Genomic DNA, 20582 nt, shown 5'->3' with positions numbered 1-20582 from the left:
TTCATTTTGTCTAAACATAGGTTTAGGCAACTGAGATGTGATTAAATATTCTAAACTATAATTTAGCTCATAATGTACATATTTAAATCTCTCCGAGAAATCATTTCCCAGCTCTCTTCTACAAAGTGCCAAATAGTGACAACTTCAGGCTAAAGCATCTAATGTTATGATAAATACTGTCAGAAACTAAATAACTTTAACCATGGAACTCATCTGCTTCTGTAGAGTACAAACTAAGATTTCTTATTTAATATCTACTGCTTTTAAAAACTCGTTATCTTCTCTGTGGTTGCCTGTTTGGTATAACCTGTTTTGTTTTTCTTTTCTTTTGTTTGTTTTGTTTCTGTTTTGTTTTATTTCATTTTGTTTCTTCTGTTCCCTGAATCTGTTTCCCTCTTGCTTCCCAGAGGACTATCTGGAGGACAATGCAACATGGTGTAAGCTTTGGTATTCTTATTCTTCATCTTCATTCCCATTTGTCTTTGTACAGTGCTGAGCTAAACACTTCTTTAAGTTTCAGATTCACCATCTTTCCTTTCTGTGTCTCATATAGGCTAAAGCACTGGCTGTATGTTGTTTGGTACTGCCCAGAGCTTAGGGCTGCTGTCTTTCCAGACAGGGGTGCATTCCCTCAGTGAACTAAAAGCTGCCCTAAGTGTCTGCATGATCTCAGCCACCATATATGCATGTGCAGCAAAGCAGACACTGCAGTGGCACCGAGTTCTGGGGCTTGTGTGTTGAGATAGATAGCACTCAAGCAAAGGAAACAAGCTCCCAGGCCATCCTAGGCTCCCTAAAGCTGTCCTTGCTCACTGTCTGAACTTGGGCAAGCCACTTAGATGCTTTGTGTGAGTTTGCGATGCCTTCTCAGTTTCAGAAGTTTTATGAGTTTTGGAGGTCCATGAGTTTCAGACAAAGGCCCCCTCAGCAGGCCAAGGAAAGGTCAGGAAGGCAGCACCACACGGGTATGCATCACCTCACTTGTGAAATACCTCACAGCTTTTACCTCACAGGCCTATTATATCCTGCATGTTAGCAGGACTAATTAATCTACAGAGCAACACGTTGATCTAGCCATACCTACTTCCTGCATTTGAGCAGCCTCAAGTACCTCTGAATCCACCATGTCACCGTACAGCACAGTGCTGCTTTTATTCACCTGGAATTTCTCCCAAGAACATAAATGCAGCCTGACCTGGCTGGACGTGTGTAAAATAATTCCACGTTTTCTTTCATGAGGACATGGAAGCTTTCTTGATTTTCCACAAGGGAGCTGATGCACTATTAACCATGTAATGCATAATGCACATGCATACTGTGGAGACAGGCAACTGAGAAATTGGCCATAGCATTTGGAGAGTGATTTACATTCAAGCACAGTATAGCGGCTGCATAGATAAGTGGATGAAAATGCACCTAGTCTGAAAATTAAACCCTTTCATGCTCTTTACCTGAGGGAGGTGAATATATTTTGTCACACTTTGTAGGAAAATGTTGCCTTATCTTCCCTCCTGGTTTCTTTAAAATAAAAGTAAATTAAGACTCAGCTTCTATGAACAAAAGAACCTGAAATGCTTAATTTAGACATATAGTGGGATGTATTTTAAGTGTCCATTCATTCATATTTTTAAAGTATATTTTATTCCATTGTGTAATGATTTCTGTTGCAATAAAAAACTCAATAGTAACCTAAGAAATCCGTTGTGAACAATTCCTTCCCAATGCACCAAAAACTACTTGAAGCAGAAAATATAATTCAAACAAAACAAAACAAAAAAATCAGTAGACCAAAATTAACAGGACAGTATACCTTGAAGACATTGATGTGAATTGCCTGGCGAATCCTCTGGGGTATTCCCAACAGCAGAATTTTGTTAGAATCCATTTAGTCCAGGGTCTAGACATGTTAAATATATGCAATGATAGCACAATATTCCTGAGACAGGATGTTTATTGTCCAGATTTTATTTCTCAAGAGACTCTACAATAAAATCAGTGTTTATGAAAAATGAATTTTTCAAACACCTTTTGCACACAGAGCCCATAGGGAAAAACACAATGAGTCTGTAAAAGACTCCATAATTCAGGAGGTATTCGTCACACTTTTAAGAGTGAAGCTAACAGACTTACACAAGTGTTTAAGACACCTATTGACTTCCCACAGGCTACTCCCCCACAAGGCCTAGATGTTGTGCTGTTGGACATGCCATCTCTTCCTGTGTGCTATTAATTATCAGCAGATCACTCCTGTAAACTGCAAGCTGCTCAGCTCCTCCAGTTTTAGATCTTGTGTGTTTAGAGTCCCCCTTCTCATTATCTGTCTGGATACAATACATAAAATTAATAAATACATTTTTCAACATTTGTCGTGGTCATTTGGTATCAGATTTAGGATTTGCTTGCTTCTTCTTGAAGAGGTGTTTGCTTAGAATCAGATTTTCGTTATTTTTGGTTTCTGTGTAACTGCAACATCTAAGTTTAAATCTGTGCTATCACATTTTCCTTTCTGGTTAATACTAGTGGCACAGGTGGTGAGTGATGGTGGCTGTCAGAATCCTCCCAGGAGACCTGGCTGAGATCTGTTTTTAAAAACGGTGATATTATTCCGTAACCCATCTGAACAGTTCTGCATGCTGCTGTTCCTGATGAATTGCACTCCTAATGTGCATGAAGCAGTTACTAAGAAATGCTTTATTACAGTGATTGCCTCTGTCTTCAGGTGGAATGGGTCTGCCTGCTGTTCAAACTTGGTTTAGTATGAGTAAAGAAAGACTATCTTCCAATAATAACAGTAAGACAGTTCTCTGTCTTAATTAACTGTCCAAGAAAATGTAAAATCTTGATCACCATGCAATGTCTCCCTTGCCTGAATAGGGATGTGTTGTCTGACTGTCCCATTGAACGCAGCATTTGTTTTGAGCATCTTTTAAAAATGTACTTGTTAGGAAGTTGAGCTTCCTTTATCTGATGGGTGTGAAAATCCATTTAGAGTCATCATCTCATTTCCAGGAATGTCTTGGATGTATAAGCAGTATAATGTACATCTGTTACCATTACGTGGCATAAAAAACCTGTAAACAGAATCTGCTCCCAATTACTAGACTTCTCTAAAGGCAGTGAAGATGAAAAAAATGGCAGTCATGGGTCTTCAGTTGTTGAGGTATGAAGTGATTCCAGAACTTGGCTACTAGTGTAAAGAAAAGCAGGATGTACAGGCTAAATTTTGCACATATGTGCATATCAATCAATAAAAACATGAAGCTGGAATTATTTGCTCTATCTTTTAACACACTGCTATTTAAACCTGAGCCATTGCGTCATTCTCCTATTAATCAATGGCGAGAACAAGACACCTACAGACCTTGCTTAAGGTACTCATTTGGAAATGACAAGAATCTGAATTACCATTTGAATTTCACATTTCTCCCCACTGAGTATGAAGAGAGTCGGAATGATTAGCTCAGACAGTCAATGTAACTGCAATACCAGGATTTGGAGTTAGAATTTATGAATCAGAAGTGCACAAAAGGAGAACTGTATCTGTAAAATATATTGATTGATATTTTTAATCATACTTCTAATCATACTTATTGTTGTGGTACTATCAGGCAACTAGGAGGTTCACTAGTGTGCAGAAAAAATTGTTCATTCTGGAGGCTGCACAAATTGGCCAATGGCAATTCCCCCCCTCCTGTAAATATGGATTAAAATCCAGTTCCTTCCATTTGATATTTTTGCCTCTGCTCAAAAAAGGGTATGGTTGTTCGCTTTTTTTCAATATACAGAAAGTTTTTATTATCAGCCTCTAGAAGATGAGCCTACGTGGGAAATATATCAACACTGCTCTTTCAGCTGAAAGATAGATCACATTTCATGTCTGTGCATGAATCTTTGCAGAAGGAAAAGTAAATTCTTAATGTTCTTGTTAATGCTACAGAAAGATACTGACTATATAAAAATCCTCTGCACTTTAGCATTTTGACATAATACTAAGAGAAGAAATTGGTAGCAGATCTTCTATCTCTACTTGCAGTACATAAACCATGCTCATTTAGATGCTTCCAAGTAACATGAGAGTAACAACTATGACTGACTACCTGTCTGAAAGTTGTTATGCTGCAATGTATTCTTGCAGGGTTAATATGACTACTAGCAACAGGTTCTAAAAGCAATACTAAGTTTTCATAAAAAAGGGATTTTGTAATATATCACCAGTTCATTTACCACTAGAGAATTAGAGGGTCCTTTTGTACAAGTGATCACAGACCATAAGATATCTTCTCAGCATCAAGTTAGATGTACACAAGTATGGATACCAACAGAGAAATTAAAGCTTTGATTATTTCTGAATTTCAAGAAGTGATTTTCACTCTCGAAAGAAAAAATATGTGTTACCCTGTACTGGCAATTAGTTCTCTGGAGCCTTTTTCAGCAGTTTTTATTGTGCTAGATTGTAGCACACAGATATATTGTGAACTCATATCAGGAGGTGCAATGCTGGACTCCACTAATAACAAATAGTAGGTTACAGCAGACTAAAAACTGATTTCCCAAGCTCACACATTTTTCTTGGCTGTTATAGAAATTGACACCTTATGGACTTTTAAGTATACTACTAGTAGTTAAAGGCAGGTAAAATACTGGAACTAAAAAGATTAATCTCCATACATATAGTGACCCTTTGCTGAACTTTCCTTAGTCAAGAACAAATATTTTATATTTTAAAAGATTTCCTATATTTTCTTCCACCTTTTCTCTCCCATTCTGCAGTTATATCAGTGTATAAGTTGTTTGTACAGCAATACAAAATGCTTCTTTAATGTAGCTGCTCATAAAGAGAAAATGTTGAGTGACTAATTCTATATATTAATTGATGGGAAAGACAAGACCTTTAATTACACTGGGAAGGAAGAAGGAAAGGCTTCATCATATCTGAGTATATCATATGCATCATCAGCTAAGAATTAATCTAAATTTATGCATGCTAACAGACCCAGCAGCACTTTTTTGACTGTAGGTCTGGATGTAGACCCTAGCATCACCATAACTCCAATGCTAGGGCAAAACGCATAGCCCGTGTATTTCTACTTTAGATACTAAGTCACTCTGGAAAGCAGGCATATACCTTCAAGATCCTTCACTAAATCCCACTCTGGACATTGGCCTGTGCTGAGGTACACAGCAATAGTGAACTACAGCTACAGGAGTGTGAGTTAGTTGTATGGGCTCCTTCACAGCCATCTAAGAAAAAATGGAATTTTCTGAGCATAATTCCCACAGTCTGATGTAGATGCCTGCAAGAGACCACATGAATAGGCTCTTTGAAGTACCAGTGTTTCTCTGTCAGCTATGAGGAACCTTGGACTTGACAAGATACTTAGCTTGCAGAGGACTAGAGCTGAGTTAGCTGAACTCCTACTGAGCCGTCAATACCTGATTTCTGCACAGACACCTCTACCAAAGTGAAGGTGACTGAGGACATTAGTAAATATGTAAACAACTGTTGGTTTTCTTGTATTTTGCTTCTTACACACTATGTACATGTAATGTGCATGTCATTTCTAGTTAAAAAAATAAAAAGTGATATTCACAGTGTCTAACCCAGTGTCTACAACAAAGGTGGAGCCAGGTTTGTTAATCTCCCCTGGTAGCAATGAAGAGCTAGTTAGGGTGATCAATAACAGGAAGGATTAATCTGCTGAAACACAAGTGCCTCATGCTAAGGGAGAAGTTCTGAAATACCAAGGCATCTACAAGGAGCTAACAGACGTGATAAGGTCCTTGTAGGAGTTCATCAGTCTTCTGAATGCTCCAGAGGACCCTGAAATGTCATTAGACTCAATTATTTTTGTTATTGAATGAGAGGTGTAGGAAATATTAATTAGATCCTAAATCAGACCAAAAATAGGCACTCAGCCAAGTGAATAACTCCCTAGACTCTGCTGCCTAGAAGACCAATAGGCTGAAGAGAGAGGCAAGGGAACTGTGAGGTCACAGCTTGAACTGATGATTGAGCACCTGGTGATTGAGCACTTGACAGAGGTGTGTGGCTGGCCCAGGGAACACGGGCAAATTGTTGGTACCTGTATTCCCCACTGACCAGATGGGTTGGAACCACCCTGGGCCCACATATGGGCCAGTCACAGAGGTGAGAATGTCTCCTAGACCTGGCTTGTTTCCTGAGAAATGCCGCATAGCCCCTTCATAACTTGGTTTAGCTCCATTCCTCTTTGTAAATATGGCTGTTTGCCTACCTGTGAATGCTTTACCTGGTGTTAGTAAGAACCTGTCAGAAGCAATTTGACTTCTTCGTAAACAGAATAGCACCTAAGACCTCAGATATGGTGTGACTGTACAAATGTGTGTAAGACAGAAAGGCTACCAAAGGCAGTGGATACCTGTGTACAGGCAACTGAATTGGGTCTTCGCTGACTGGTGGGGCTCTGATACACAGCTCTCCTATTTACACCTACACACAGAGCTTTTAAATACAGGCAAGAGGAATGCTGTAAGAGCCTCATGGAACTGAAACTCTCATTCATTAGCATGGGAGGAAACTGCATCTGATACGCAGCTAGCACTTAAAAGTCACTAGGATAATTGCATGAATTTAAAGTACTTGGAATTATGCTTTCCTATTACATATTTGGATGGTGTAAACTGTACACAGGAATCCAAATGCAAGTGGTCTAAATGAAAGTTGCTCTTCTCCTTAAACATTTGAGCCTATAAAAAACCCTAGTGTGTAGCAATAATTGTATTACCTAAGTAACAGCTCTAGTCACTAAGTAAAAAGCAAATTGCTTGAAGTACTCTGTCTTTTTTTAATATAACATACCTACAGTGTTCATATATTAGGAGTGTGATATATATGCAGAAGTAAGGGGAGTTTGAAAACCACATTTCTTCTGCAGAGAAAAACAGCAATCACTTAAGAAAAAAAAATTGCTGCGTAAGAAATGAACCTGAGAAAAAATCCTATTTTCCATGAGCTTATAATGAATGTTAGTGGGTTTAAAATCAGTGAACATTTATAATCTTAGAAATAATACATAAATAAAAAAATGCTTTCAGCTACTATTTATTAATTCATATGAAATCCAGCTGACCAAATGTAGGTATCTAACGGTGTAGCCACCCAAATCACATCTCCCATGCTATCAGCTGAAAGAAATAGGAACTTTCAGGGCACAGTTGATCTGAACTGGTTTAGAAATCTGAACTGGATTAAGAAGAAATTATACCCTGCAGTTCAGTAGGTGATGTTGTATTGTGAGATAAATCTCAATCTCAGACATTTTCTTACAGAGCTCACAATCTATCGACTTGGGTAAACTGGGGAATTACTATTGTATTCTTGTACAGCAATTATATTTATTTTGCTTTGGCAGTAAGGGGTCATCCTGTGGTAATTATGCATTGAATACACATTAGAAATCTGTTCCTGTCTTGAAGATCTTAATGACACCTTCATTCCACCTGTTCTTTTCTTATGAAGTAGAACATACGGAGTTCCCAGCCATTGCCTGTAGTCTCTGTATGATTTTCTAACCATTCATTTGTACTGTAGGAATTGAGTGAGTGGTTTCTGGAATGCATGATCTCCATAATACCTAAAGCCTGAATTGGCAATATCAATTTGTCCCTGGAGAGAAAGAGGAGAAATTTGTTGCAGCCTTCCCCTTGTCACTTAGGCAAGAGTAGAGATTTCACCTCAAAGTGCAGAGCAATAGACAAGCAGTTCTGTCCAAGGTACAGGACTCCTGAAGGCTGTGAATACTCTTGTCGTTGTAGGGCACAAAGCACTTTCTCAAGTGGTTGGTGATATTAAGGGATGGAACTGGGAAACCGTAGCTGTTTTTATCTGCAGCCTACCTCTCCCACATAGAATGATCACACTGGTAGGAAATAACAGCTCCTGGCTCAACCCCACCTCACCTCCCAGCTACTCACCAGTACAGCTCCCTATTCACAGCCAGAATTCACCCTGTGTTAGATGAGAAGTGGTGAACTCAGCTCCTCTCTACCTGCAGAGAGAGGCCCACCTTCATCATGATTTTTCATCAAGTCACTCCTTGCTTGATAGAAATCACTGTGGCAAAACTGAGTCCCTTAAAAATCTTTTTTATCATGAAGACAACTGGATATAGATAGATAGGAGGGAGATTGACTGGAGGAAAAATACTGCCTGTGAAATGTGCAGCAGTTCACACAGGAATGTGACCAGCTGCAAATTAATGCTGTGGGACACAACCCTTGGAATTCTCAAGCTAGTTGTGGAAGCACTTTGACAAAAAAATCCTATTTCCCACAGGTTATAATACTGATTTATTTCTGTGCTAAAATGTGAAATAACACGGCTGGCAAATACTCTTTCAGAAACCTAGAAAACAGGTAATGATATATAGGGACATATTCTTCAATGCCATTTTTTCTTTAATGTCTCCCTATGGCACAGGCACCATAATCACTTCAAGACCACTCATACCCTTGAGAAAACACTCTATTGTCAGCCATTTCCTTAATCAGAGAGAAAACAGATTAAAAGGGTGTCACTCTAAGAGGGAAGATGTGACCAGGATATTTCTGTCTTACCCACCTAAAGGTTCAACTCTGATCTCCTGGACCAAATGACTGAGACTGCCTTCTCACTCTAGCATATCAGCCCAGCTCTGCAGGCACTCAGCGTATGCAGCAGCTTGTCCATGTTGTTAGCACTCTGCCCACACGCACTTAGAGCAGACACCCTGGAAACTCTCCATGCATGAAGGAAATAAGGCCAAGTGCAGGGTGCTGCACTTGGGTCGGGGAGGTGATTGTCCCCCTCTACTCAGCTCTTGTGAGGACCCATCTGCAGCACTGCATCCAGGCCTGGGGCCCCCAGCACAGGAAGGACTTGGAGCTCTTAGAGCGGGTCCAGAGGAGGGCCACTAAGATGATGAGAGGGCTGGAGCACCTCTCCTATGAGGAAAAGTTGAGGGAACTGGGCTTGTTTCGCTTGGAGAAGAGAAGGCTCTGGGGAGACCTCATTGTGGCCTTTCAATACTTGAAGGGAGCATATAAACAGGAGAGGGAATGGCTGCTTACGAAGATGGATAGTGATAGGACAAGGGGGAATGGCTTTAAACTAAGACTGGGAGGTTTAGGTTAGATATTAAGAGGAAATTTTTCACACAGAGGGTGGTGACACACTGGAACAAGTTGCCCAAGGAGGTTGTGGATGCCCCATCCCTGGAGACATTCAAGGCCTTGGACCTTGAAGACCCTTTGTATAAATACCTGGGATTGCCCCAACCCAAGTGCAGCACCCTGCACTTGGCCTTATTTCCTTCATACATGGAGGGTTTCCAGGGTGTCTGCTCTAAGTGTGTGTGGGCAGAGTGCTAACAACATGGACATTCAAGGCTGGATGTGGCTCTGGGCAGCCTGGTTTACTGGCTGACAACCCTGCACATAGCAGGGGGGTTGAAACTAGATGATCATCATGGTCCTTTTCAACCCAGGCCATTCTATGATCCTATGAAATTTAAGTAAACTTACCTTGCTTTCAGGAAGGGCTCAGCTATCCCATAGTGACCACACAGCCAGTGTCTCTCACTGAGGTTAAACTCACTGAGTTTAGACCCATATTTTTCCCCATCTGATACACTAGAGTGCCTGACACCTATAAAATCCTGATTTGTTTTGCATTTGTTCAAGTAGCCATGCCTTAAACCAGCCAAAAATGTTCTGTCATAGTGATAAATAACAGGATTAACAATACTGAGATTCTCTTCAGGATTTGTTCTGCTTCTGAATCTGATGCTACTTGGTTTTGAGACCTTACTCCACTAGCTTCTGGCTTGCTGAAATGTTTTCCAGCAATATTTAAACTGTAATCTGTGCTAATGACAAACCAGCAAAAAGTCCCAGGGCTTAGCCTTCATTTGCGCAATCCACCTTTTAATTCAAATGGATTAAATTGCATAAACAGAGGAAATGTGCACTGATAAGAACATACCTGTGAATGCTTCATTCTGACTTCTCTGGTGAAAGTTGCCATAGTAACTTATGGGGATAAGTTAATCGAGCCTTGCCTGTTATCAGAAACCAGAGAGGGAACAGAATCCCAACTATGAATCTTTAGGCAGCTACTAAAAGCCAGATTCAAGTTCAGCTGGAGGTAAATTGGGAAAGGGTCTGTCAGGCAGAAATCAAGATAGAATACGTCAGTATAAAGAAATTACAGAAGAAAATGGGAAAACAAGGCAGGGGAAGGAAAGAGATTTAAATTTTTATTGCTGGTGTTTAAATGTTACTAATATTTAAATGTTTTTCTAGTTTAGAAATTATGTTCATTTAAATATGGAGCAAACCATGTGGGATATCAGAACCATTACTTGTATGAATAGCATGTTGTGTTTGCAAATCAAAGCAATCTTTCTTCTATATTCAGCCATATGGGCGTGAAGCAAGGATAGGAATATCAAATTGCCTTAGATCTCTTCTGCGTGTCATCATTTATAATTTTGTGGAACCTAACACTCACTTTCATTTACCGTATTTCTATATGGCTGGATGGTGATTTGTGAAGGAGATAGGAGACATGATTTTGATGGATCAATGCAGGGGTCAGTGCAATTGGCAAATAATTATTCTGTGGAGTATGACAGCCACCAAGAAAGGGATGTAGATCAAGGTGCTGAATTTTCCTCTGAGGGCATACTTGAGCACAGGGAGGAGAGGAACAGTAGGAAGAGGCCTGAACAGTTCCTTTTTGTGTTGTTAATGTGCAGGCAGGGAGGTTCAGAGTGGCCAGAATTATCCTGACTGTTTGGGGAACTGGCAGTATGCTTATGTGCAGATCCAGGGGATGCTAAGGCTCTTGAGGCATGTCCTCTCAGCAGCCAAAAGTAGCAAGCAGTACAGTTATGAATACAGAAGAAAAGCCAAGCGGCATGCTTCACCAATGGGATCATCAGCTTTTAGCTTTTGGGCTGCACATCATACAAAATAGCTTGAACTAACTTCAGTCTTCATCAGAAGAGGTGCTAATCCTGAAAGGATCCACAGGCATTGAAGGAGTTTGAACTCCAGCATGCTAATCAGAAAGAACAAGCTTAGCCTGGCTTGGAAATGCACTCAGCAGCCATCCAGCTTCCATGAAGAGCACTCATCTCCACATATGTCTTTTGAAATGTTGCCAGTTTTCCTTAAGGAAAATAAAATGAGATAAAATTGCTAACACCAGCTTCAAAAGAATTGTAAACATTGTGTAGATTTAGATTGCTTAGTACCTTTCTTAAAGAGTTGGAATTCATTTGTGGAATAACAGATGAGACATTCTACGTCCTCTTAAAAAAAAAAAAAATCTGAGAAGCACGCTGACTTAAAAGAAGAATGGGTAAGCCAATTCAAATAAAACAAAAATTGACTCTACCCTTTCTCCTAAACCTGATGAAATTCAAACATTTTTGTGGATTGAAGAAAATCATTGGACTTTTTTCTTATTTTTCTGGATACGATCCTGTTTAGGACTCTTGACACGATGAAAGTTCTATTAACCTAAGAACTATATAAACACAGCTTTTGCATTGAGAACATGAATTAGAAATGAATTTGGATACTGATCATCCTAGCCCTTGGCCATTAAATCATCTTTCCTTTCAGAAACAGACAGAATATATGAATAAGTCAGGAGCTCTCTGTATGCTTTTTTATTTTATTGGGTTTTAGTCAGGACTAGAAATGGAAATATGCAAATAAATGAAGCACAGCAATCTTCTGACCCAGTCTGCTATTACATGTCGAAGCAGAGATTACAGCTGTATTTTACAGATTTCAAAGGATTACAAGAGTGAAGTATTTCAGTTTAGGAATTGTTCTGAACTGAATTATAAAGTGGAGCTTTAAAACAAATCATAATTGGGTATCTTCTTGGTTTGCTGCAGAACCTGGAATACATCTTCAGGTTTGCATAGCCCAGGCAAAGCTGTCGTGGAGATTGCCACTCCCAGCAAGAGAAAAACTTGGAGATGGATTGTTCAGGCTGAGAACAGTGTACTGATTGCTGTGGTGCTCTTCACCTTTCTATTTCATCTGTATTTCTGTTGTTTGAATAACAGCTTTCAGCTTGTCTACTTGCATATTGTGAGCAGAATCTTTAGGAAATTACAGTCATAGCAGTGAAGTTCTCCTTCATTTGAATGATGTAACCTGTGGTCTCCTTTTTATTTTTTTTCTTTCTACATCTTAGCCTTCCTTCTGAACTTGCAGAGAAGTTCTAACCCTTTGCTTCTTCCACCACAGGCTGTAGCTCAGCATACAATAACTGAGTTACAAACTCAGCTTCATGTACAGTTGTACTGTAGATACACAATGCATCTGTAAGAAAAAACTTATTAAGATGTAAAAATGCCTTTGATCAGAAAATGTGGCAAGGGCATGGGGAAATAAATAGTCTTAAAATAGGACATAGTTTAAAGTCATTCCCAGTGTGAAAGTATTCTCTTTGCATAGCTGAAGCATAAATGATGTAGGATGATGTTAGAGCCTGTAGAAATCCTGCGAACTCATCACCACCCATGAGTTTACTTGTTGTATGCCTCAAGATAGAGGAATTGAAAGAGTATGTAAAACTAGGAGCAAGTTGATGAAGAAATTAAATGGTACAAAATGACAGGGAGAAGACAGGAAATGTGACAACCAGTATAGCATGGATCAAATGTTTGAATTAAAATGATTGTATATGCAGCCTGCGGAAATGAAAGCTCTCATTCCCTCCAACACAGTTTATAAAGTTTTGCTCTGGTAATGAAAAATGGAAATAAGCCTCTCTAATGAATTACAGCAATTATCTCTCTGCTGGGGCAAGACAGCTCCAAATCCTGTCATATTCCTCCAAGAAAAAATAGCACCGCGTGCTGTAATTCACCAAGCACCTTAAGAAATCCACAATGTTTTCTTATTATTGTTCCTTAAGCACAAGGATGCTGAGCTGCCAGTGCATGGTACTGCTGGTTTTCATGCTGTTAGTAGCCTCTGACTTCACTGGGGTGTGTTGCACAAAGGGAGTCTTGCATATGAACAGCTGGTTGACACATAGAATTAGACTGATTTCTTGTACTGTTACGAAGCAGTAATTTACTTGAGGATTGTGCATCTGGTTAAAATAAAATCCAATTTGTTTCTCACGTATGGAGCTCAGCTTCTTTGTGAAAAAGGAAACCAGTACAAATCATATTTTAAACTGTTTCTTTTCTACATCACTCATCAGTAAATGTAAGGAGAGGAACACCAATGTTTTCCTGGTAGTACAAATTTATCTGGATTTTCTGGTTGTTATACAGATGACATAACTGATGCACCAAGGTGAAAGAACACGTATAAAGATTAAATCCATCTGTACTCATTCCACTACAGATAAAAAAGCTGTGAGTACTTCCTTTCACCATACATGTATGTAATCTCAGACATAAAATGTTTACATTAAATGTGGTTCAAATGCATCTTAATCCTAAGCCATTATCTGAAAATTGAGACATTTCTCATTAAATTATACTTGAACTGAGCAAAGAGTCTACTAGTGCAGGGAAAAAGCATTCACTGCAGTAGGATTTCCTTAGTTTGCATAAGTCTAAAAGTCTGTCATCTCCTGGACTTTTTTGAAGGCAGAAATAAAAAGCATGTTTAATCTGTTTTTCCTCCCCCCAGTTAAGCTGCTGTCGACCTATACTAATCAGAATTGAAATATGTTGTTTGGGAGATCAATGTTGAGAAATTAATGTGAGTTCTTCCTCTGTGATACACCACAGTTCTGCTGGAGCATTATTTTTATGAAAGATGTTATGTAAAACCAAAGAAGACACTCAGAGCATCTGTGACATCTTTATCTTAATTTCTCCTTGTGATAAAATTATATATTTCTGTATTTGTATCATATGGATATAACATATAGACATACAGCTGAGTTTTCAAACTTTCAGATGCTGAACTCAAGGTGTAAAGAAATCTTTCCATTAATAGAGATGTTTTAAGCACCCAAGCAAAAAAATGTTAAACATCCCATGTCTGTACCTCCATTCACCAGGGAATAACCTCTGCAATTAACTGCTTAAAATGGACAGAGCCTGTTTTCTCTTTTTCTTTTGACAGTGATAAACTCTTTGCATCATAACCAGCCCCAGCCATAAATCTCACTTAAGGCCGAAGCTGTGCATCATCTAGTTGTCAGTATTCAGCAACGCTGTCCTGCACTCACAGGCTCCGAGCTTCAATCCTAGGATTCATAGACACTCATAAAAATTGCTTCAGGAGCTTTTGTCTCAACACACCAGGACGACCCTGATTTCTGAAGGCAAGGCAGGCTTCATCTGTCAGGGTGCCTGTTCCCAAACAGTTGCTGGCAGAGCTACCCTCTGAGAATCACAGTGTGCCTGTGGCCATCGGCTAATCAAGATGCTTATAACTGTCAAGGAGCCAAAAAAAAAAAAACCAACACAAAATAGACATGTCGTCTGCCTCAAGAGTTTGCACAGTTCACTGTGCTGTGAAACAGGGAGAGCTGAGAAGAAAGAATGAGGCTGGCTAATTGCCAGTTCCATGATACCTTATTGAGATGAAAATAAGCCTAAAAGCTGCCCAGTGCAGAAGAGGAGCAGACCCCTGAGGCTTTCATCTGAGCAATGCAGAGTCTTTATAGGATAAGAACCTCATCCTGTTGCTGCTGCTTTATCCCTGCGGGTCTGCTTGCTATGACTGCCATGAGTAACCCAGTGGCAAGCTGCCACTCCTCTCAGGTCTCTTTTTTGCCTCCTTCCCTTATGCAAAGTTTTTAATGTTTTCTGCTCAATCAGGGAGACTGCTGTTGTCTTCCCTCCAGTTTTGAACTACAGGGTTAAAGTGGTGTCATGGGTCATCTCTGTGCTCTGCAGTACTCCCAGCTAGAAAGCCAGAAGCCAACATACCTCTATCACTTGGCACTGTGCTGCTAGCTTAGATTTTAGAGGCAATAAAGACATCACAGCACCGTTCTGCACCTCTCGGCCTGCCTCTCCACAGGACTAACAGGTTCCCTCAGAATGGCACTGCCATCCAACCTGTGGGTCGATATCTGGCATGACTGAGGTTAGCTCAAACAGCTCTGACTGCTATGACATAGGTGTGCCTCTTGTCCATCCTTTTTCATTCCTCTCTAAATAGCACAGAGATCTCCATGTCAATTCTTTATCTTGCTTATGGCATTTATTTCCCCTAGAATAACTATTTCGTGCTATTGAGGTTGTCTGTTAGCAGTCAGTTCTTTATCCAAATCTGTATCGCCCAAAGCCTGTTTTTGATGCACAAAATAGAATTGATCTGACGTAACCTCAGCAACTTAAAACATAAAGATGAGCTCAAGCTAGTCATCAAGGCCCCACACGTTTTTGCAGGGTAGGCTGAACAAGCCTCTGGAAATGATGACAGTGGGAATGCAGACAGCTAGGCTATCCTAAATTTCAGGTGACTGGAGTCAGGTGAGATTAATGTTACTTGTGGTGAACAACAATGGTGTATAGCAACAAGGCATGAGCTCTTGAAATGCCTTAGCCCTTTAAACAGTACCTTTAGAGATAGTTTGGTTGTGGCTATGTTATCTTAATCATGGCTGGGACCATGGTCTCATGAACAATTTTTGGGGAGTGGTCTTTGGTAGATGATCATTTCTGAACCATGCCAGAAAATTGGGTTGAGGAACTGGCCCATGCCAAACTGCTCTCAGGACTGGTAATATGGTATAGCTGTAGGGACAATCAATTTCCAGTGAGTTTGGAAGTGTTAATTTTACACTTAATGTGCTGGGAAAAAAAAAAAAAAGAAAAAAAAGAAAAAAAAAGAAAAAAAAAGCTAATAACCTAAGACACAAAACATCGGTGTAGCGAAGCATGTCCTAACAGTTATATGTGTGCATTCCCAGACCCTGCACACAGTTTCTGTTCCAGGTTTCTTGTTCAAAACAAACAAACACAACCAATAACAGACACAGATGTAATGAAACAGAGAGCAGCAATGCTCTCTCTGGTGTGAATGGCACAGGAGACACTAGAAAAAGAAAATGGCAGAGAGACAAATATTTTTCAGAAAATACCAATTTGGCCTGTTTTTATCAAAGTGCTGGAAAGCATTTAATAAGCCACCAGATAGACTGAGAAAAGTAAATGGGAGCTTGTGAAAATGTTACAGTATTTTCTCCCAAGCTAAGTTAGACAATTAAGAGTTCAACTACTAAAATCTAAAGTAAAACGATCTTTTTTTTCTTGAATATATGACCCAATTATGTAAACCAGAAGAGTATAAACACTGAGAAGAAACTGAAATTACAGTAATAAGCACATAAAATGAAGTAACCCAAATGAGTTATTGACAAAATCTGATCTGACATTAAAATCTATACCCAAACGTTAGTGACTAAGATATCCCTGATTTTTGGAGGGATAATGCTCAACATCCTGTTTTAAAATCCCTCTCTATAAATCTATGTTTATAAATGAAGAAAGCCTATACTAAAGGCAAAGAATAGAAACAAAAATTTGAAGATGCATAGGTACTTAATGTCCTTTAATTTCAAAAAGGAATGTCTGACCTTTCTGAGTGACTGATCTCAGCAAAGAAGGAATGAGTAGCAACTGTGTATGTTTCTATTAGAGCTGTGATCCCCTGTGTAGACATTTCTTTCTATGGGATTTTGTGCATAAATTTTTTTTTAGAGTTAGAAGTCAGTATGGGATTTTCAGGTAGAACAAAGATTGGTCAAATAATAAATAATTTATGAAATAGGACAGCCCAAGAGAGTGATCTAATCTGAATCACTTGTGATATTCTGTTTATGATATCATCACAATAGTCTGTTTAGATGAAACATGCTCTGACAAATCACATACATGGGAAAATAGCTACCACTCAGACATACAAAATGCAGTATTAATCTACAAAGAAAGGGACTGTGGATATAGAAGGAAAAAGCCAGGCAAAGACTTCCATCTACTGCATCTAGCCATCACAGATGCAGTACTGAGGAATACTAAGGAATTATTTCTTTGTCTGAATAGGTAACAGATAGATCCATCTAAATCATTGAATAAGAAAAGGTTGGGGTATGATCAAAACAAGAACACTGCACAGCCACGCTGCTTGCATGCTACTTTGTTCTCCATCTCAGTTTAGCCTCATGCCAATAAATACCCTCCATGACAAAGGAACTGTTTCATAGAATCACAGAATCACAGGATCATAGAATGGCCTGGGTTGAAAAGGACCACAAGGTTCATCTAGTTTCAACCCCCCTGCTATGTGCCGGGTCGCCAACCACCAGACCAGGCTGCCCAGAGCCACATCCAGCCTGGCCCTGAATGCCTGCAGGAACGGAGCATCCACAACCTTGGGCAACCTGTTCCAGTGTGTCACCACCCTCTGTGTGAAAAGCTTCCTCCTAAATGAGGAAATGTACAAGGAACCATTCTTAAAAGCCAACAGTTATGTCACAAAGTCAGCTCACTTTTGATCTGCTCCACCTAATACAGTCCTCCAATACTGTCTTAGCATTTGCCATTCCAATATCACCCTCGGAAAATTCTGACCAGGTACCTCACATAACTGATGATGTGTAACCCATAGATCATAGGAAACCCTGGGCTAAGTGCTACACTGACCAGATGCAGGGAGTCAAACTCTTGAAATCATCTCCTCGAGAGAAAAAAAAAAAAAAAGACTGACAGGGATAGTGAAAATTCAGAACAGTGTGAAACAATGTATGCAAAGGTATGTAAAGGTTAGGAAAAATGTCTTACAATGGAAAACTTAAAATTTATCCACTCAGATTATAAAAAAATAATTAAGTGGTTGTATCCATGTGGCTCCAAACAGAAAGTAAGTCCAAGTACTAAATAATTTAATCTAAACAACAAAATGTGTTTTGTGTCTATGTTTGATGTGCCTATGTTTGGATGCTGAAGTAAGAAAAAATTACCTTTGAAATAAGGCATTTGATTTTACAGCAAGGATGTTTAACTACATGAGCAAACTCTAGCAGATACTATAGGGTTCTCCCTGTCATTTTCTGGTCATTTTCCATCCTTATTCAACTGCAGGGGTAATGGGTGAAATACCTTTTGCACGAGGTTAAGACTGGGTTCCTTTTGTCTACAATATCAACAAATCTGCACCCATTAATTCGGAAGATAAGGAGTTAGCTGGGAATTTTCCTTGGAGCAGGTTTGATAAGACTTGAAATAGATCTTGATAAAAGATTTACTGTTTGTGTAGTAGCACAACTGATCCCAAAGCAATTTGTAATGGCATACCATGCAGCTCAGTAAGCAATGAAGCAATGGTTATATTCAAATTGTATTCTGTACTTACTCCCCTTTCCAGACCAGTTCACTAGGTCACTCATGCTGGAGTGCACTGAAGGAATCCGATTGTGCACTGACGAAAGTACGTGGCAAGGCTTTATTGGAGTGAAGAGATTGCATTTGCCTTATCAGTCATAGAGCTAAACATTATTTGGGGCTGTAGTTGTGAGCTAAATATGCAGGAGATTCTTAGGGTCTTACAACATAGCTGAATGGCCACCTGCCACCTCCCAGAGTGCAGTTATACTGTTTTAATTTTGATGCTGATGTAATATTTGATGATATTCACACCTGCTCTTCCCAGTTCCCAGTAAGTTGTCTCAGGTGTTCTGTAATACATCTGCAGACAGCTAACTCTCTTCTAGCTCTCTAGATCACAGAGGTACTCAGTTGGCTTACTGCACCAGGTAGAACCAATGGGACAGATAGGTAAAGTTTCATCAACATACTGTAGGCAAGCCTCCCAGTGCTGTTAAGCAACTCCCTAGCTGCATTTTGAGCTAGTTTTGTTTCTTCTTTCTTGTGTTGTAATGCGCTTTATTTGAAGCTGGAGTAATCCCCACGCTAGAAATAAAGTGCTTGAATTCCCTACTTCAAGGGAGGGTTGCTAATTAAGTAAAAATCTCACACTACTTTATTTATATTGAAGGCAAATTTGATTTCGAAGCCACTGAGAAGCAATAACTACAGAACTTTATTATGTGACTGTTAAGTAGATGTTTTTCATGCTTTATTTATGGCCTGATTTATACAAAACCACCTGCAGCATTGTGACCATTTAGGAACACCAACAAGAGCAGGGAAATCAGACACCACGTGAAAGAGTCATCTACTCTGTGGCCTCCTTGAATTAATTCTGATAGTGGACTTGGGTACTTTCAAGATATACAGCACTGCACTGTACTTTCAAGCAGCTGGAGCCCAGTACTGAGACCAAAAGTTGGAAGCAAATAAATTGATGTGGGAAACTAATTTAAAATATATCCGCTGAGCAGGTAATGAAAATGCACTGACAAGTAATAGAAAATTTAAGTAGTGGAGTATATCCAAGCCAGCCTTACTTTTGGAGCCTTCTGAGGGCAGAAATAAACATCTTTCAAACTGAGCAAGGCTCACTGTTTCCACCACAAATACAAGTGCCACCTTGCCATAGTGACCACATACTTTTTCTCTACTAACAAAGGTTCAAGTACTGCCTTGCAGAGAGGAGAACGTGTCCACTGTGTTGCATTTCTTGTTGGCTCAGTTTAGGTGGACAGGACTTTCGGGTAGCCTCTGATATGCACCTGACTTACGTTTCTGATTTCTGTGCAATCAAGGCCCCCCAATCCAGCTCTCTCACTCAACTTCTTGGACCAGAGAACTATCAGGTTTTTAATGTTGCACTGGAAAACGCAATGTGGCTCTTCCATTTGCCTGTACAAGCTCCTTCTGAGGTAACTATGACTCCCTTTAACCAGATCTTAAATTATTTCCAGTGTTGTTGGACAGTAAAAAATAGATTAGTATTTTGCTGAAGATTGTTCTCCCTCATATCCCCAGCTCCAGAATCTTTTTGTTCATGCATTAGAAACAGTAGGAATACAAATGTAGGACATACTGCTCTGCAGGGTGGTTGTGCCATATCTCACAGCTTATTTTGGCTGTCAGTAGCCTCCTCCCACACACGTCAGCCTTCCTCTGAACTGTTCATCTTGAACAATCTGGGTGATGTGGTAAATTTCTCTCAGTCACAGCATGTTGTAACACCTCAGAACAATCCAAACCTTTCTTGTGATTTTTTAAGGCTTTACTTTTGAAGCTATTTTGGCTATTTGGAGACTGAAAAGTAAGCACTGTTTCCAGTGTCTATCAGTGTTTAAAATGGCTTGTCGCAAGAGGGAGAACAAGCCTTCCTGCCTCCATTCAGAGCAATGTTCAGAAGTTTTATTTATATATGTATCAGTTTAAATCTCAGTTTCAAGTGGTGTGACCTAGCTGCAAAACCTGCCAGCTCCCAGATGTTCTTTGTCTCCTGCCATATACTTATCTCTCAGAAGACTACCCTGGGTCAGGGGATGCCAATGATTACCCATATTTCTTTCCTATGTTCAAAGCAATCATTTTAAACCTGCACGGTCTTTCTCACAAGCCCTTGTCTGGGTCTTGTTGAGGTCGTATATTACTACTCAGTATGAAAACTGCAGAGTCCTGCTGGATTGACTATAAAATATC

General features: G+C 39.6%; 1 protein-coding gene across 2 annotated transcripts in view; it reads left to right on the top strand.

Annotated features, from left to right (window-relative positions):
• GPC6 (glypican 6) overlaps positions 1–20582 on the top strand; it is a 730376-nt gene that overhangs the window by 672759 nt on the left and 37035 nt on the right. The window contains exon 7 of one of the 2 annotated variants that reach the window (XM_031610618.2): positions 408–437. The exons of the other annotated variant lie outside the window; for it this stretch is intronic. Within the exon in view, the coding sequence (XP_031466478.2) occupies positions 408–437 (30 nt within the window). The remainder of the gene's footprint in view (positions 1–407; positions 438–20582) is intronic. 2 annotated transcript variants of the gene reach the window in all.

The sequence above is a fragment of the Phasianus colchicus genome, chromosome 1 (assembly GCF_987193195.1).
Source record: "Phasianus colchicus chromosome 1, bPhaCol1.hap1.1, whole genome shotgun sequence".
Lineage (NCBI taxonomy): Eukaryota > Metazoa > Chordata > Aves > Galliformes > Phasianidae > Phasianus > Phasianus colchicus.
Note: the sequence above shows the minus strand (reverse complement) of the source record. Positions and strands in the feature narration are given on the sequence as shown.